Source organism: Maylandia zebra, unplaced genomic scaffold (genome assembly GCF_041146795.1).
Source record: "Maylandia zebra isolate NMK-2024a unplaced genomic scaffold, Mzebra_GT3a scaffold03, whole genome shotgun sequence".
In the NCBI taxonomy this organism is placed as follows: domain Eukaryota; kingdom Metazoa; phylum Chordata; class Actinopteri; order Cichliformes; family Cichlidae; genus Maylandia; species Maylandia zebra.
Window position 1 is genome coordinate 1,990,816 of NW_027490033.1, and position 20,153 is coordinate 2,010,968.

At 41.6% G+C, this 20,153-nt stretch overlaps 3 protein-coding genes across 3 annotated transcripts in view; all 3 read right to left on the reverse strand.

Moving 5' to 3' along the window:
• LOC112432436 (protein NLRC3) overlaps window positions 1–20,153 on the reverse strand; it is a 3,307,575-nt gene that overhangs the window by 1,916,949 nt on the left and 1,370,473 nt on the right. The window lies entirely within an intron of this gene.
• Window positions 1–20,153, reverse strand: part of LOC143415795 (ribonuclease inhibitor-like) — an 80,418-nt gene that overhangs the window by 7,221 nt on the left and 53,044 nt on the right. The window lies entirely within an intron of this gene.
• Window positions 714–19,020, reverse strand: LOC112431878 (NACHT, LRR and PYD domains-containing protein 3-like). The gene is made up of 5 exons (XM_076881207.1): window positions 18,668–19,020; window positions 11,729–12,010; window positions 7,434–9,201; window positions 7,181–7,354; window positions 714–909 (listed from the first exon to the last, which is right to left on the reverse strand). The coding sequence occupies exons 2-5, from the start codon at window positions 12,000–12,002 to the stop codon at window positions 714–716; spliced, it is 2,412 nt and encodes an 803-aa protein (XP_076737322.1). The 5' UTR covers window positions 12,003–12,010; window positions 18,668–19,020.

Genomic DNA, 20,153 nt, shown 5'->3' on the forward strand with positions numbered 1-20,153 from the left:
TGTGTTCAGTGCTGTCGGCCTCTGACAGTAAAGCCTCATTTCTGCTGTTCCATGGAAACTTTTTAAAATGATGACAGATTACAAACTCTCAGCTGTGTCTGTAATCAAACCTCTGTAACTTTGCTTCACTTCAGCAGCATCAGCTCATGTTCACATGTTGCTTCATGGTTTGCTTCAGTTTTTGATCGACTGCAGAATATTTTGAAGGTTATCTGCTATAAAAAGCCAGAAGAGGAAAATCTGCTTCATGTGTTTCTGTTTGATCCTCAGTGACTTTGACACAAAGGCCTCTGCTGTGATGATCACACCTCTGATCAAGTCTCACAGTGTCACAACTGATAAATGATCAGAGTTAGAATATTTCTGACTGTCTGCTGTGTGCCGTGACCTTTGACCTGCTAAAGACAGTCAGCTGTGGATTATTCATTGTTGTGTCTGATACTTAGAACTGTGAGGAAGAAGCTACACAGTTAATCAGGGTCCCCTCTCTCTGAATCAGGAAAGGTGGGCAGGCCGCGTGTGGGCCGCGGGCCATACGTTGAGTATCACTGTTTGAAATGTGAACATTGTTCTGCTGCAGTCAATGGACTAAACCAGAGAAGAAGAAAACAGACTTTACCATGAAGATCCTCAGTGTGGATCAGTATAATATCAGCCTGATGTCTGCAGTTTAGTGTCAGCACAACTTTCACATCATATTCATCTCAGCACAACTAAAACATGCTGACTGACCTCAGAGTTTCAAGTTTACATCCTGGACTCTCCAGGAAACCACACAGATGCTTCACTCCTGGATCCTGCAGCTTGTAGTTGTCGCTCAGGTCCAGCTGTCTCAGATGGGAGGGGTTGGACTTCAGTGCTGCTGCCAGATAATCACAGCTGATCTCTGACAAACCACAGCTCCACAATCTGTATAAAGAATGAAAGATGTAAGTTTATTAGACAAAGTGCTTGAAATCATTCAGTGTTTCATCATCTGTTCAGAGCTGAAGAAGGTTCAGAATGTAGAAGTTTAGAAAATGGAAACTCCAAACAGCTGAAGCCAACAGGAAGCAGCTTCAAACAAACACAACAAGAGAAAAAACTCTGAATGTTTCACATTAAAGTCGTACATTTCTCATAAAAACAGGACAAAGACTTGAAAAAGTCGTGTTTTTCCTTCCAGGAACCACATGGCTTCACTTTTAAAGGTGAAGTGTGACAGAAATGGACATATTGAAATCAATGATATCAAAGCTGGAATCAAATGAGTCCAAGTCTTCTGCTGATTCAGCATCACATTCATCTTTGCTCCTTGTTCTGCATCCCCACCATAAATATAAAGAGGCAAAACTCACATTTTCCAAAATCCTCTTTAAGCTTCGACAATAAAGGAAGATAGTTTTATACAAGTCTTTGTGGTTTTCTTGTCACCCAGATGCCCGAGTACTTAAACTTGTTATAGCTGGGTTTAAAAGGGGCTAAAATACACAAAACTCCCCAGTTGTCGTACAGATAGACTTTGCCTCGCTCTTCCCAAAATTCACTTTATATCCAGAAATTGTCCCAAATTCCTTAAGTATGCATTAAGGTGACCTTGAGGCTCTTAAAGGCGCATATAAATAAAACGTATTATTATTATTATTATTGTAAGTCTATCCAAAAGTTTGCGGAGGCTGTTCGATGGGTTGGAAATAAATAAAATCATGTCGTCGGCATAAAGAGAGACTTCATGTTCGATACCCCCTCGATGTTTTCCCTCAACACCAACACATTGTCTCAGAGCAACAGCTAGCGGTTCAATGGCAAAAAGGAGACAGAGGGCATCCCTGTCCTGGGGGGCAGATTATTGTTAGTCTGGACGGCTGTTAGAGGGGAGCAATACAATACTTTTATCCAAGATACAAAATTAAAGCCACATTTTTTAAGCGTATAAAAAAAAATCCCATCTCACCCGATCCAACGCCTTTTCTGCGTCAAGCCAAATGACAGTTTCCAATGTATCACCTTTAACATGGGTATAAATGATATTTAATAGAGCTCTAATGTTCAAAAAAGAGTGCCTAATAAAGCCCGTCTGGTGAAATAATGGAGGACAAATACTTGTGTAAGCGACGGGCCAACACTTGAGCCAGGATCTTGGTGTCTGTGTTGAACAAAGATATTAAACGACATGAACGACAATCTAAATGGTCTTTTTCCTGTTTTACAATTAAACACATCACTGCTTGATGCATTGTTGGAGGCAACGACTGTGAGAGGAAGGATTCTTCAAAAGTTGATTTTAACAGTGAATTCAGTCGGTCAGAAAATTTTATGAAAAAATCAGATGGATACCCGTCGGGGCAGCAGATTTTCCAGACTGCATGCTCCGTACGGCCGTTTCAATTCCAACATTAGAGACAGGTTCCTCCAGACTAGCGATCGCATCTTCTCCCAAGGAGGGAATATCAAACACCTTATTGAAATCATTGTGGATCTCAAGGATAGTTGGTTAGCTGTTCTTAGTCGTAGCTGGTGAGCTGATAACTCGCCTGTTTTTTCTCCATGTTCATAAGCGTAGCTGCAACTTTGACTCAGCCTGTTTTGTAGATATGAGATTGTATTCAGTTTGTCATTGTAACCGCTGTGTATATAATACAGGCTCAGGAGAGTGGCTGCACACAGCATGTAGTTTAGTGTCACGGTCACAGTAGCTGACCGTATGGAGAGTGTGTGGAGGACTCAGGCGCAGACACTGGCGCAGACATGAAACTGAGTTTTGAACTAAAAGCGAGCCTTTATTTCGGCTGAAGACATCAAACAAGGCAGAATCACAGTGAAGAGAACTAAACTGGGGAACTAATACTATAATAAATCATGAAGACACAGAAAGCTATGGCTAAGAATACAAAAGACTGGGCATGAAAATATGGAGGGTGGGAACACAGATGACGCGACACAGAGACTAAATACACATGAGGGATGATCAAGTTCCAAACATTAAAACTGTCAAACCTGCAGGGGGGATTGGCTGTTCCAAACCTGAAATATTATTTCTGGGCAGCTCAGATGAGACCCCTGACTGTATGGGTGCGGGATTTGTCTGAAACTCAGTGGCTAAACATTGAGAAGACAATGTGCGAAAGATCATTGGAATCCCTGCTTTGTTCTAACATTTCAATTAAAAATGTGCATATGGGGGAACGGACGAGGGTCACACTAAAGATTTGGCGTAGAATCAAACAATCATTTGGTCTTCCAAAAGAAATTTCAATGTTATCAAGGCTCTCCTCCCTGCAGGGTTTTTCTCCTATTGTGGAAGACTCTGGCTTCAGAGCATGGTCACATAGCGGGCTTCATCAACTTTGTCATGTTGTGAGGAATGGGCACCTGAGCTCATTTGAACAGTTGAGGTCAGTTTCGGCTTCCTTCTTCTGACTTTTTTAGATTTCTGCAGCTAAGAAGCTTTTTGACAAAACATAAAGAATGGAGGCAAGTTTTGGAGCCCTCACCCATTGAGGAAATATTTCTAAAAACATTTCAAAGTAATTCCTCCCCAAAATTAATCAGTCATTTTTATAACGCATTTATGAGTTTCAATACAAATGCAACTTTGGATATTAAGGCAAGGTGGGAAGCTGAGACTGGCACTCAAATCTCAGAGGACACCTGGGAAGAGGTGTTCGGTGAAGCCCATCTGGTGGCTAATTCTGGGCTGTGGAGAGAATTTAAATGGAAGGTGGTCATGAGATATTTTAGAACCCCAGAGATAATGGCCAAAATGAAGCCTACAAATCCTGACACCTGCTGGCGAAATTGTGGTACTTCTTTAGGAACCCACTCACATATATTCTGGTCATGCCCAAAAATCTGCTCACTTTGGAATGACATATTTAAAGTTCTCAGTACAGTTTTCCAACAATACAAAGACCAACAGTTAGTCATTTTAGGAGTCTTACCAAAGGGTTTTGCGGGAAACAATAAAACGTATCTCTTAAGAATCTTACAGCAGCACTAAAGTGTATCACTATTAAATGGCTGAATCTTGACCCACCTTCATATAATATGTGGATTGATAAAGCAAGATAAATTTACCAGATGGAGGAAATAACATCTGCTCTGCGGATTCAGAGAGAATTGTTTACTGAGCGTTGGCGACCCATACATGCTTTACTGTTTCAATAATTTAGCATAGGTCTGTTTCGTTTTGTCCATTTATGGCTAAGTTTGTCACATGTTATTTAATATTACATAAAGATTTTGTTTTCTTTTTGTTTTTGTTGTTGTCTGTTTGTTTGTTTGTTTGCTTGCTTGGGTTTTGTTTTGCTTCCCAGTTTTGTTTTGTGCTTCCTAATTGCAGTTCTTATTTTAACCTACATTTCTGCATTGCAGTTCCTGTAACTGTCCTACTTGTGAACATCGACAAGCACAAGTTGCAATGTTGTAAATTATAATAAAAATTGAGTTAAAAAAAAAAAGAACATTAAAGTCGTACATGTCTCATAAAAACAGGACAAAGACTTGAAAAAGTCGTGTTTTTCCTTCCAGGAACCACATGGCTTCACTTTTAAAGGTGAAGTGTGAAAGAAATGGACATATTTGAAGTCCAACACCTTTTTCCAGTCACATTATTAAAGCAGACAAACTACAAGCTCATTTTCATTCCAACAAGTCATCTTCTGACCTGGACTAACAACACTGGTCTCTATGTGCAGCTGGCTGTGAGACCAGTGCTCAGGGAGCGTCTACAAAGTGCAACACTGAAAAAACATCACACACTCATTTGCTTCCAGCACTTTCACACAAACATCTACTGTCATTATTGTCACCAAACTCTGTGGATCCTTTATTGCAAATTCAAATGGGATCAAATGGTCAGACAAAAGAGGGTTATGAGGAAATATGATGAAATGTTGTGTATTAGCAGCAACTTATTGAATCTTTTTCCTCAGAAACCAAACAAAATGATTGACAAACATGTTTTTACAAACTCAGTGTTGGACTTGGATCAGCAGGATAAGCTGATGTTTAAAGGCATTTGAGTCTCGCTGTATGAGAGTCCAGTTCTTACTCAATATTTATGGATGATGTTCTTTCAGTGTTGCACTTTGTAGATGCTCCCTGAGCCTCACAGCCAGCTGCACATGGACCAGCTGACATTACCCAGCATTAGAGGCGGCTGTAAAAAATTCATGTTCCCATTTAAATGGTTTTAATTTGAATAAAACGATGTTGATTCATTCAATCCTGAATCGATGTTTAATATAAATGTATTTTGCCAGAATCTCAGATTAAAGCTCACAAACTATTTCAACAAGCAGCAAACAGATAAAACAGTAAATGAGAGCAGCTAAACACACAAAGATGGAAACACAGAGCGTGGATCGTTCACTCGACGGCACGTACACGGACACGCCGTCGGGGCTGAAAGTGGACAGCTCACAGATCCTGAAGCTGCAGGTTTCATCTGTCTCCAACCAAAACTGAGTGAAGCAGCAGCAAAAGAAGATCCAAACTCTGCTTCACGTTTGATCAATATGCTCATGAATTCTCTCTGACTTTGGCTGTTCCTGCCTGCACAGCTCTCTCTCTCTCAGTGTACTCCAAGAACAGCTTCAAACATCTGTTTCTGCATCATTCACTGTTTATTAGCCACCAGTCTGCTGTTGTGTTCAGTGCTGTCGGCCTCTGACAGTAAAGCCTCATTTCTGCTGCTCAACACTGAAGAAATGTAAACTTTTCAAAATGATGACAAATTGGAAAACACCTAAACCCAGGAGATGTAACCCTTCTCTCTGGGGCGTTGGCAAGCGGACCATCTCTTTGATTAGAGCTGTGTCTCTAATCAAAGCAGAGATGGAACGATGCCACGTTTTATGTCCGATATCGATATGAATCCAATATAGTCGATTTTATAATCAAACGTTTTTTTTAATCTCTTGCTGCATTTTGTATAAATTCATACTCAAGTTTAAAAAATCTAAACACTAAAGCTGTTCTGTTATACCTGTCTGCAAAAACACACTGCAGCCAAAACATTAGAATATAGTGATCTTTGTATTTAAACTTTTATCAGAATTTTAAATCTAAGTATTTAAAGTAATATTCAAAAGTCATTTAAATCAGTCTGATGCAGACTTCAAAAACTCTTTGGTTGTGAATAAAAGAAGTGCAACATCAGCACCAAATAATGTTTCTATTGAACAACTAACACAAACAGGTTGTAGAATGGAGCCTTTTATACTCACAGCTGAACAGAAACAACATCCAGAGTGGAAAACAGTGCAAATAACTGCAAACAGGCTTCATGACACTCATGTTTGATCAGATTCACTCCCTGCTCTCACACAGCAACTCCAGACCTGCATTCATCTTTTCCCTCTGAACCCCCCAAACATACAAACCCTGAGACACTACCATTGCCCTTTCACTGACTGCCCCACTCCACCATTTGACCCTTAGAACTGAAGACGCTTCTCTCATAAGAGGTGAAACATCTTCAAGGAAACTTAAAGAAGTCCAGACGCTTTTCTTTCCAAGCTCCTTAGACTACGATGACCTGGATGTCTGAGAACCTTCACAGACTGATTTTACAAGAACAACTTGTGTCAAAAATCCCTGGCAGTGCCTCTCTGTCACACACACAAATCACTACAGTTACAAATTTAATAACTTAAAAAGTAAAAAGACCACTTTTGAGCCGTGTCTTTTTGGCCATAACAAATACCAAAAGAACCGAAATTTAATAACATTAAAACCAAACAATAAATGAGCAAAGTAGTGCATGATAAATATAGATGACAAATACAAAGTGCAATATAGAAACACTGGGTAAAAAGAAATGAACAATTAAAAAGGAGGATAACAGATGTGAGCAGTAGTTAAACAGTAGAAATAAATATATAATAAACAAACAAAAATAGATAATAAATGAAAGCCAGGTCTGAAAGGTGAGTTTGGCTTTAAAAGCATGAAAACACACTGCTGTCTTCAGGAAGGCTGCTCCAGTAACAGAAAGTCATCTACATGTGGGTTTAGTTCTGACTTTAGGGACAAGTAAAAAAATAAAATAAAATAAAAACATCTGTCCAGACAACCTGACAGTCAAAAATATAAACTCAGGAACTTAAAAGGAAAATTGTGCTGACTTTGAACGTCCGCATCAAGATAAACTTACAGATTTAAGAGTCAAAAAGTGTCAAAAAGTCTGTATCCTTACCTGAGAGTTTCAAGTTTACAGTCAGGACTCTTTAGTCCAACACACAGCAAATCCAATTCTGAATCCTGCAGGTAGTTCGAGCTCAGGTCCAGCTCTCTCAGATGATTGGATGGGGAGCTGAGAATTTCAGACAAAGCTTCAAAGCTTCTTTTTGAGAGTTTACAATCTCTCAGCCTGAGGAAGAATAACAATGGAGACATATTCTTTTATTCATCTAGCATTATTAAACATATTTGTTCATAGATTCACTTACAGCACTTTCTTGGATGCTTTGACCACTGGCAGCAGCTTCAAAAATGCCTTCTCTGAACGGGAGTATTTCTCCAGGTCGAACTCATCCAGATCTGATGACAGTAAGATGAAGACCAGAGCCGACCACTGAGCAGGAGACAGTTGATCTGTGGAGAGACGTCCTGATCTCAGGGACTGTTGGATCTCCTCCACTAGAGAACGATCATCCAGTTCATTCAGACAGTGGAACAGGTTGATGCTTTTCTCTGCAGACAGTTTCCCACTGAGCTTCTTCTTGATGTAGTGAACTGTTTCCTGATTGGTCTGTGAGCTACTTCCTGTCTGTGTCAGCATGCATAGGAGATCCTGATTGGTCTGCAGTGAAAGACCCAGGAGGAAGCGGAGGAACAAGTCCAGGTGGCCATTTGGACTCTCTAAGGCTTTGTCCACAGCACTCTGGTAGAAGTCTTTTACAGTAAGTGTTTTCTGGAAGATTTTAAAGAGAGGAGATTGTTTCTTAAGCAGGTTGACTCCAGAGTTGATGAAGGTCAGATAGACATGAAGAGCAGCAAAGAACTCCTGAATGCTCAGATGGACGAAACAGTAAACAACATTGTTGAACATGTGGCACTCATCAGCTTTAAAGATCTGTGTGAACACTCCTGAGTACACTGAGGCTGCTCTGATATCGATGCCACACTCTGTCAGGTCTGATTTATAGAAGATCAGGTTTCCTTTCTGCAGCTGATCAAAGGCCAGTTTTCCCAGAGACTCAATGATCTTCCTGCATGACTCTGTCTCAGCTCCTCCATCATACTTGATGTCCTTCGTTTTTAGGTGAAATAGCACAAGGCGTAGGTAGAGCTCTGTGAGAGTCTTAGGCAGATCTTTGCTCTCTTTGTTCTTCATGACAAACTCCAGAACTGTAGCAGTGATCCAGCAGAAGACTGGGATGTAGCACATGATGTGGAGGCTTCGTGATGTCTTGATGTGGGAGATGATGCTGCTGGCCTGCTCCGAATCTCTGAATCTCTTCCTGAAGTACTCCTCCTTCTGTGGGTCAGTGAACCCTCTGACCTCTGTCACCACGCCAACACAGTCTGGGATCTGATTGGCTGCTGCAGGTCGTGTGGTTATCCAGAGGCGAGCAGAGGGAAGCAGTTTCCCCCTGATGAGGTTTATCAGCAGCACATCCACTGAGGTGGACTTTCTAGGGTCAGTCAGGATTGTAGTTTTGTGGAAGTTCAGAGGAGGTCGACACTCATCCAGACCATCAAAGATGAACACAACCTGGAAGTCTTCAAAGATGTAGATTCCTGCTTCTTTGGTTTCAGTGAAGAAGTGATGAACAAGTTCCACCAAGCTGAACTTTTCCTCCTTCAGCAGATTCAGCTCTCTGAAAGTGAATGGAAACATGAACTGGATGTCCTGGTTGGCTTTGTCTTCAGCCCAGTCCAGAGTGAACTTCTGTGTTAGGACTGTTTTCCCAATGCCAGCCACTCCCATTGTCAGCACTGTTCTGATTGGTTTATCTCTTCCAGGTGGGAGTTTAAAGATGTCTTCTTGTCTGATGGTTGTTTCTGGTCTGTCTGGTTTCCTGGATGCTGTTTCAATCTGTCTGACCTCATGTTCATCATTGACCTCTGCAGTCCCTCCCCCTGTGATGTAGAGCTCTGTGTAGATCTGACTCAGGAGGGTCGAGTTTTCTGTTGTAGAAATCCCCTCGAGCACACACTGGAACTTCTGCTTCAGGTCTGACTTGAGTTTGAGCTGACACTCAGTGAGAATCTCTGCATGAATAAACAGCAAATGACACAAATGAGAAAACTGCATTCTGGTTACTGTGGTTATGTGTTCAGTTCACTGGACTCTTGGTGTCATGATCCGGGTGAGTCTGAGTAACTTTCCACAGCATCAGCTCTCCTCCCCTGGGTGGAGCCCTCCTCGCTCCTCCCTGCTCCTCACCTGTTGCCAATTACTCCGGCAGTATTTATGAGCAGCACTCACAATGAACCTTCTCCAGATTGTCTGCTTACCACAGTCAGTTCTCTGCCTCACATTTTGTCTTGTGCTCCTCAGCTTGTTTCGCGTAACCCTCTTTTCCTGTTCCCTAGTCGGCACCTGGATACATCTTCCAACTCTCGCCATAAGTCACGCCTCAGGATTCTGGCCTGCCACTGCTGGGAAAACTCACTCTTGCAAACTGCCATCCTCACCTGCCTGCCTCCATGTGCACCCACATCTCACTCTGTACCCAGATTTAATTCATCTCCTCCTCCAGCTGATCTCCACCTGCAGCCACGTAACACCTCTTAGTTTTTAAATCTTGGACTCATTCACTACACTGTGGACCACTCTGATTATTATCTCCTTTGTTCCAGTGATCCTGGATAGTTTCTATTCGCCCGATTCTGCCCCTGTTGTTCCTTTGACCTGCCTCAGCTTATGTTCTGGCCTCAGCTCTGCACTTCTCATAATACCTCGCTTGCTGTTGAATTTAGCCGTGATTCAGCTTTCTCCGTCAAGAAATCTAGTAAAATACATTTCTGTTAAAAGTCACTCAGCCTCCGTTTTTTGGTTCTGTGCTTGACTCCATTCCTTTTCATGAGCCATTGAGCCCTGACACTTGGGTTATAACTGAGGGCAGGTTTTATAGAGACACATTCGATTTAATTATGTTTATTTATACAGCACCAAATCAATACTAGCAACATTTCACATATTACATAAACAACAATATGGAGCCAGTGATGAATAAATATGTAGAATAAATGAAAGAATTTCAAGTATAAAAGTTTTTTTTATTAATTCCTCCAAATAACAACAACAGTCACCCCAATGTGCTTTATATTGTAAGGTAAAGAACCTACAATAATACAACAGAAAAAAAAAAACAAATATCTTTTTGGGTCCTGAAAACTGAAGGCTCTGCCTCCCATTCTACTTTTAAATACTCTGTGAACAACAAGTAGGCCTGCAGTGTGAGAGCGAAGTGCTCTAATAGGGTGATATGGTACTACAAGGTCATTAAGATAAGATGGGGCCTGATTATTTAAGACCTTGTATGTGAGGAGCAGGATTTTGAATTCTGGATTTAACAGGAAGCCAGTGAAGGGAAGCCAATACAGGAGAAATATGCTCTCTCTTTCTAGTCCCTGTCAGGACTCTTGCTGCAGCATTTTGGATTAGCTGAAGGCTTTTCAGCGAGTTTTTTGGACATCCTGATAATAATGAATTACAGTCGTCCAGCCTGGAAGTAATAAATGCATGAACTAGTTTTTCAGAGTCTCTCTGAGACAGGATATTTCTAACTTTAGTTGCACAAATGGAAGAAAGCAGTCTTGCATATTTGTTTAATATGTGCGTTGAAGGACATGTCCTGGTCAAAAATGACTCCAAGGTTCCTCACAGTGTTACTGGAGGCCAAGGTAATGCCATCCAGAGTAAGAATCTGCTTAGATACCATATTTCTAAGATTTTCAGGGCCGAGTACAATAACCTCAGTTTTATCTGAATTAAGAAGCAGAAAGTTAGCGGCCATCCAGGTCTTTGTGTCTTTAAGACATTCCTGCAGTTTAACTCATTGGTGTGTGTTATCTGACTTCATGGACAGATGGAGCTGGGTATCATCTGCATAGCAGTGTAAATGTATGCTATGTCTTCTAATGATGCTGCCTAAGGGAAGCTTGGTAACTGGAGCGTTGCCAGCAGAAGGCTGAAGTGGAATCTCCAAGAAAGCTGCAGAAGAAAAAACATGAGCTGAAATGGTGGATTTCAGTCATATAAGGAGAACTGTGGCTTTCCTCCAACCTTTGACCAATCACCTTAGTGTCCTGTTTATCAACCATAATAAAAAGCATTTACTGTCTGGGCATTTTTTTGTTTGGGTCTCCAAACAGCAGAAAGAAATGGCAGCCATTTTTTTGACTTTACCTTCAACTGGTAAATAGATTTAAGAAAAAGCACTTTGATCATATTTGTGACGTGTCCCAAACTGTTGTTGTCGCCTCATTTATGTTGATAAAACAGCTCTAAAACCAATCTGACAATATAAATCTGTAAAATGGGCAGAAAACCTGCTGCTGGTCCCATTTTAATCAAACCAACCCAAAGAGCAGATATTCATGTGTGTACACAGGAGGTTATTTGTGCAGATGCATAAAACACAAACTGTTGGCTTTCTGCAGTCTCTCACTCCTGAAAGTGTTGGCAAGTGTTTTGGATTTATTATTTATATAGATTTTAATGGCACCTGTGTAATGTTAACTAAGGTTTTTATTGTTTATGTATTTTTTGTTTAGTCATTCCCTGACTTACCTGTGGGTTCTGGGATGGTTTTATTTAAATTCTCCAACAGATCATTCTTGTTTATCCTCCCCAAAAGATTTTTAGTGACTTCAAAAGTGTTGATAGAGTAGGTATCAAACATCAGATCCACTATGTCCGTCCTCTCTGCATTCTCCAGTTTACTCTCTGGGATTGCTGGTAAACCTTCTACAGACCCGTTCTTCAGATGCCACGTGAATTTTTCAAAGTCATCACATCCCAAATCCTCCAAAGTCCCCAGAAGGATTTCTTTAGGTGTCGTCATCTTTTACCCTGTAAGGACCCGATAAACAAAGACTGTAACAACAGCTGGAGAGGTAATTGTCTGATTTATCAGAATTTAACTTGATTCTAACAGCAGTTCATCACAATAAATTTCTTAGGCTCAGAATGCAACAAAATTGCACATGAAGAAGCACATAGAGAAGTATCCAAGTAAGACTTTGCTACAATATAAAACAAACAATTATAAATAAAGAAAATATATAAACTAAATATATACACTACCCGTCAAACGTTTTAGAACAGCCCAATTTTTCCAGTGTTTTTGTCACGGTTTGCGAGCCGTGTGTAAATTATCAAAGGACCCTTTATGCAGGCAGCTCAGATGCAAGTGAGTTTATTCATCACATGGTGATACAAACAGAAATGGCGAAGGTGAGCATGGAAACTAAGCAAAAACCTAAAAACTAATAGTACACGAATATGAAGAAGTACACGAAGGCAAGACGAAAACACGGAACACAAGGGGTGGGAGCAAAGCACCACAACACATCACTATATAGACAGTTACACAGAGGGAGACACAGAAGGCAACAACACAGGGCGGAACAAATGGACAGAGAAGACTAAACACAGAACAGAGTGCACAGAGAAACAAGGGGGGCAGGGAATCAAAACCTAGGAAGCATAGAATAACTCACAAACTAAACTGACATAACACAAAAATCACAAAGAACTGAAACCACTAGATCAGGAGACCCAGGACCCTGACAGATACACAGACAAACCAGCAACTAACAGAGGCAAACACAAGGTTTAAATACACAGAGGGATAACGAGGGAATGAGACACAGAAGGAGGACACAGCTGGGAGTGATTGACAAGACGAGACAGAGGAAACGCAAACTAAACACACTGACATGAGACACGGACCTTCACAACAAAGCAGGAAATACAAAGACTGAACTTAGAGGTACAATAAAACACAGAACCAAAACGTAAGAATAAACAAAGATACATCATGAAATCAAAGATTAACAATACAAAACAGAAAACACTGAGTCACAGACCCAGGATCGTGACAGTTTTATTGAAAATATCCTTTTTATTTCTCATTGCGCTCTGAAATGAAAGCATAGTACAAATAAGCAGTTGGAGTTAAAAATAAATCATGAAACACATTTATAGACCAAAGTTTATTCTAAACGTTTGACTGAACACACCCGTGGCTTCTGTCTACAATAGAAATCAAATATTCTCCCATATCTGTAGCAGATGTTCCCGTAAATGTGGACCTTGTAATAATAATAATAACTTTATTTATAAAGCGCTTTCAAACAAAGTGCTGTACAACTAAAGAGATAAATTAAATAAAAGCGATACATAGCAATACAGGTAAAAGACACAATACAAGTTAAAAACAATAAAAATGTAAAAACTAAAAGCCATAGAATTAAGACATGTAGGATCGGGTGAACAAATGTGTCTTCAACTTGGTTTTAAAAACCTCCACAGAGCAGCCTGCCGAATATCTTGTGGGAGGTTGTTCCACAGAAACGGGGCATGAAAAGAAAAAGCTCTCCAATTGTCTTTTTTCTGGCTCTAAGAACTTTTAGAAGACCAGAGTCCTGAGATCGGAGAGCACGAGATGGAACATAAAGGTGTAAAAGGTCGGAGAGGTATGAAGGTGCCAATCCGTTTAAAGCCTTGTAGGTGAGCAGCAGGACCTTAAAATCTGCTCGAACCTGACAAGGTAGCCAGTGAAGAGATCTCAGAACAGGGGTAATGTGCTCAAATTTCCCAGTTCTTGTTAAAATGCGAGCAGCTGCATTTTGCACCAACGCCAGAATCTCAGGTTAAACCTCACAAAACTTTAACAACCACCAAACAGCTGAAACAGTAAATGAGAGCAGGAACACGGATTCTGCACAAAGACGTAAACACAAAGCTCAGAGCCGCCGACACATCAGAATCAGTGAGATGTCGCCTTTCTCACCCGATGGCACGGACACGGTCGGGGCTGAAAGCCGACAGCTCGCTGATTCTGATGTTTCGGCGGCTCCGAGCTTTGTGTTTACGTCCTTTTTACGCTGATTCTAAAGCTGTTAGTTTTATCTCTCTCCAAACAATATTGACTGAACCAGCAGCAAAAGAAGATCCAAACTACGCTTCACATAAACATCGTCATGAACTCACTCTGACTTTTGCTGTTTTGCTTCCACCAGGATAAAATCACACGTCATGCACAGCTCTCTCTCTCTCTCTCTCTCTCTCACACACACAGTTTCCTGTCTAAAAATCTGTTTTCTGCATTATTCGCTTGCTTGTTACGCACAAGTCTACCGTTGTTTACAGCGCTGTCGGCCGCTGTTTTTTTCCTTTTACTTACTTCCGAAAAGAAAACCTAATTTCTGCCGTTCAACAGGCTTCTGAACAAATTTAAACTTTTTAAAATTATGCAAATTGCAAAACGCTGTGTCTGTCATAAAACCGCTGTAACTTCAGAGGTAATGTTCATATGTCGATTAATGGTTTTCTTTCGTTTTTGATCTACTGTAGAATATTTTTATAAAACCACCTTCATGTTTTTCTGTTTTATCTTCAGCTACTTTGACACAAAGGCCTCTGCTGTGATGCTCACACCTTTGATAAAGTCTTGCGAGTGTCAGCTTCCTTTTTATAGATACAAAAATATGTAAATGTACTGATCTGAATTATAATATTTCTGACTGTCTGAGGCAAAATTTCCCAGATTCAAATCGAATTGAATCGAATCGTGGATCGAATTGATTCAGGACCTTGTGAATCGGAATCAAATCGATTCTAGAAATCAGTGACGATACCCTGCCCTATTTGCGACCATGTCAACATTCAGTCCAGGCTTTTTCAAGATTGGTACTACCACAGCTGATTTAAAACATTCAGGAAAGACTCAATGAAGTATTTAAAAGAAACAGGTTGTAGGGTCCTAATGCTGACCACAGTTCCTTTATAGCCCAGGCTGGTAGAGGATCCAAAGAACAGGTTGTACATCGAGCTGCTTTTACAAACTTACTTAATCCAGAAAGGGAAATAGAGATGGACCAATATTACGTATCGGTCCAATACTGACGGAAATTACTGGATTGGATATTGGAGAGAAATTAAAAATGTAATCCGATCCATTAAATATCAAAAACTTGCGACATGGCATAACTCGGCTCATAACCGTAGCACGTCGCAGCAGTATGCGTCACGTGAGAGAGCTGCTGCGTGTATTTGGAGCCTCGCTACCAACCCGGCATTTCATCTCCGAGGAAGTTATCCCAGAGAGAAGTAAAGCAAGTGTGTAAGTTCATCTCTGAATGTTTGTAAAGCATCCCCGCGTTAAGCTTAACAACCGATATATGGAGCGACTGACTCTTCTCCCCCTCCCTCTCCTGCTGCTACTTCAATCATGAAACTGATCAATGATCAGCTGATCGGCTTTTCTGTCGCGAGTCCGTCTCTCTTGTTTGTTTTTGGCCCACTTTGCACCAGAAAGAGGAAACCAGCAGCTGAACAACAGCAGCACGTTTAAGCTTGATAAGCTGTTGTTAGAATTTATTTAATATTACTTTCTACACCAGGAGTAGGGATGGGTATCGAAAACCGGTTCTTGTTGAGAACCGGTTCCAACTGTTTCAGTTCCTTGGAATCGTTTGCCATTTTTGCAAACGATTCCCTTATCGATTCCAGTCGCCCCGAATGACGTCACCACGTTGCGGAGCGTCATTTACCTGGCAGGAAACACGGCGCATAAGCAGCTCAAACACTCAAAGGTTTGGTCATACTTTATGAGAACGGATGACAACAGGGCAACTTGCAATACTTGCAAAGTAGATATTTCATTTAAGGGAGGAAACACTACGAATATGCAAAAGCATTTGCTCACAAAACACACGATGACCTTAAATGAATGTCGTGTTTTTAATTCTGCTCCAGCCTCGTGAATCTCAACCCAGCAGCAGCGGTAACGTTTGCTCGTCCTCTCCCGTTAATGTGGCAGGTAAATAATCAACTAACAGTGCATATTATGTTAGCGTGATCTGCCTTATTACAAAACCTGCCATTACTGTGCATTTAGGTGACCATGATGAGAGCGACAGAGTCGGGCTCAGACGCCGGCAGTTCTCGCTGCAGTTTACCGGTAGCGTCTCCTTTCAGGCCAGGATAGATGAATGTCACCGAGCAGTGTCTAAGTTTGTGGTCAAAGGCTTGCAGCCATTTGCCGCAGCAGATGCCCCGATTTTCAGTAAGTGAATGTGTTTAATTGTAGGCAGGGACATTACTGGATATTCTTGTGTAATTGCTACAGAATAATTTATGTTATACTTTGTTATTGCAACAGAAGAATATTTATTTTATTATTTTACATTTACAATTTTTTCCCCGGGGACCCTGTGACACCACATTGAAGAGCCGTAGGCTGTGGATCTCTCAGAAGGTGATTTGAGCAGAAGGTTTTTGAGGTGAGCAGAAGGATTTGACCGGGTGCACGTTTGCATAATCACACCAGCTGTTGTTGATCATGAAACATACACCACCGCCTCTGCTCGTCCGCTCGTTCACACTACAAATAAAATGTGACAGCAAACGTACTCTAGTGTGAACGCTCAAAGCGGCCGCAGGCGCAACGCGCTCTGTTTAGACCCAGAGCCAACAATATGTTTGACTGATGGCCCTTAATATAAAGACTTCGGACTTCACGTTTCCCAATTTTTGCTTTAAGTTATTTTGTTATCTACATAATAATGCAGATAACCTAATATTGATCCTTATTGCTGTTTTAGAGGAGCGGTGCTTCAAAGGATAGTTGCAGATTTCTGTCAGAATCTGGAGATTATACAGTACAAATAAAATGTTCACGTTTCTCCAACGTTGTCTTCCTAACAGTTTCACCGGATGGCCAGGAAGCTTTCACGATGTCTTCTCCAGCGCTGATAATTGGCGTCTGTCTTGTGTCAGTGAATTAAAAGACGGATTTAATGCGACATGACCGTTCACACAGCAGTCGCTTTCTGAAACATCGGATATGTATCGGATTCAGGACCACATACGAAAGTGACCCAGATCGGATTTGAAAATATCGGATTTGTGACGTTCACACTGTCATACCATGATCGGATATGGGTCGCATAGGGTCAAAAAAATCGGATTTAATGTGCTTTCGCCTTCAGTGTGAATGTAGCCTTTGTCAATGTACCATGGTAATAACAGAAGCGAAACGCAATATTGTGTCAGGACAATTCACTATTTATGCACAATAAATAAAGGAGCATAGCGCGACAATTTCTGTTCAGCGCCAGACTTGCTTGTAACCTATATCACTAATTATGTTAAGAAAAATGACGTATTAATACTACAAAACTCTGACCTTTGTGGGAATGCTTGGAGCAGACTAACATGTGAGCTGGAGTGTTCTGAGACGTTATATTTGGTATATCCAGACCATCCGTCGGCTCTTACTTCGTAAACATGGCTTAAAAAATTTCTCTTCAACGACGTAATCCGATTAAAAAAAGATCTCTTTACCCGTCGGCTTCCCGTGGCTGTCATGCGACCGGCTATTGCAGTTAATAATACAACAGCTTCTTGCCATTTTTTGGGTTTCTTTTTATCGCTGTGTAACTGAGTTCAATTGAACGCCTGCGTGCGCTAGTACCTCTTGCCACAAGTTCCCAGAATCCTTTGCGGTTTTACCCCTGAATGACGTCACATTTTCAATCTTTATCCTGGTGGGCCGGTCTGTAGTCACAATGCTCGGGCCGATTTTTTGTCCCAGTCCAGCATTGCTCATCATGGTCACCTAAACGCACAGTAATGGCAGTAATGGCAGATAAGGCAGATCGCGCTAACATAATATGCACTGTTAGTTGATTATTTACCTGCCGCATTAACGGGAGAGGACGTGAAAACGTTACCGCTGCTGCTGGGTTGAGATTCACGAGTCCAGAGCGGAATTAAAAACACGACATTCATTTAAGGTCATCGTGTGTTTTGTGAGCAAATGCTTTTGCATATTCGTAGTGTTTCCTGCCAGGTAAATTACGCTCCGCAACGTGGTGACGTCATTCAGGGCGACTGGAATCGATGAGAATCGTTTGCAAAAATGGCAAACAATTCCAAGGAATTGAAACAGTGGGAACCGGTTGTCAACAAGAACCGGTTTTCGATACCCATCCCTAGTCTCTGTGATAGAAAGTGTGCGACCGTGAACTCGACTCTCTTTATGACACATACACACACAGACACACACACAGACACTTGTTTTCAGATTTTAGTGAGGACACCAAAAAGCCTCAAAAATATCCTCAAACTCGTGGGGACGGGCATTTTGTGGGACCCTATTAGTCCCCACAAGTATAGTAGCATACCAACTCTTTGTCCTCACAAACATGTCTAAACATGTACACACACAGACACACAGACACACACACACACACACACACACACACACACACACACACACACACACACACACACACACACACACACACACACACACACACAAAAACAGGTTTGTCAGGTTCCTCGGCTCGTTCTCTGCGTTCAGTCCATTGAAGGTGATTATTGAGCCAATCACAGCTACAGAGCTCACTGTGACTCTTCTTCTCTCTAGAGTCACACAAACAAACACACTCAGAGACTCTGACAGCAAAACTACAACAATGTGGTGTTAACACTCACCCTGCCTCAGCTCCACCGTCCTCCTGCTGCTCTGACGGAGGCTCAGCTGTTTCTCTTCCTGTTCCCACCTGCTCGGGTGGCTCCTCCCCTCTGCAGTTACAGGAAATCAGGTGTGTGTGTCTCTTGTTGAGACTGGTTCTTCCTGCTCTCTATCATCACATTGGGTGTTTCCAAATTCAGGGAGAGGATGCTTCGAATGCCACATTTGTAGGAAATTGTATCACATGGACGCGACGAAGGCTGTTCAAATTTGAAGTCTTCCAAATGCGTCCTTCATTTCCCTGAATTTGAAGGATGGGTCAGGTGTGTCCTTTGTGGCCCAACATATCCCAGGATTCATTGCGGGCCATACAGGAGATATTTTTCTGATAGTGATAGTGATCGAAGTGGGAGTTAATGCAGGAGACGAACACTTTCAAATGTAAGTATATGAAAATCTGGAGGTACAAAAGTTTTTATAGCGGGTGTGTTGTTAGGCTCTGGGCATCTGCATAGACATGTTCTTTTTTTGAGAATGTGAGGACAAACTTGAAAGAGAGACACTGTGAGAGTGGACACATCCACACTGCAGCTGCATCTGTGCTCACCACGATGGCCTCCTTCAGAGAGATGGAGGACTCACTCTGTCTTCTGGCTGATGTAAGTGTTCAGCTTTGAACAGCTGTCGTTCCAGCTGCTTTTAACTTTGTAGTTTCACATTTGTACAGACTTTATATTTTTTATAGACGTGTCATAAACCAGTCCTTAAATCATTTTCATTATCACAGATACAGTCTACACTCTGCATCATGAGCTGGTCAAAGGGATTAATATCGCAAAAGTTGTAATTCGTTTCATGTTTCATGTAAACTGCTCTGAGGTCACAGTGACACCAGCAGATGTAGTTACAGCCTCTCTGTCCCCACCATCCCGAGGCTGACGGTGCTCCGTAAGCTCTTCATAGAAGTTTTGCTTTAACGGCTTTGAATCTCAGTGACCTCCACCTCAAGGAGAATTTTACTCAGCTTCCTCCTAATATTTCACAATAAAAGCTGTGCTCAGTGTTTTTGTGAACATGTTGCTTGTGGTGTGAGGCCGAGCCTTTATGGCTGTTGCTTGGCTCCTGTGGGACTTTCTGAAAGAGTGTGAGTGAATTCCTGGAGTGCTGCAGTGTTTCTGACAGCAGACTGAGCTCAGACGTGTCTGCCACTGAACCCTCAGTGAAAACACACCAAATAAGATGTGAACTGAAGCAACATGGCCGTCTGCTTTGTGCTCTGTACAGTAATCATATTCATGCTATTTATTTCAGACAGTAACAGACCAGCTCAGCTTCCCCGTTCTCCACTGACGTCCTCGCTGTGACCAAGGCCCCAAAAAACAAGTTCCCCTCAGCTGTGGACTTTCTTGGAGCTCCAGAGATCCACCCAGCAAGGTTTAAAGGTCCTGCTGGTGATTACCTGGGCAGTGTTTTACCTGTGGCTGTGTTCAAACGTGTTCACACCTG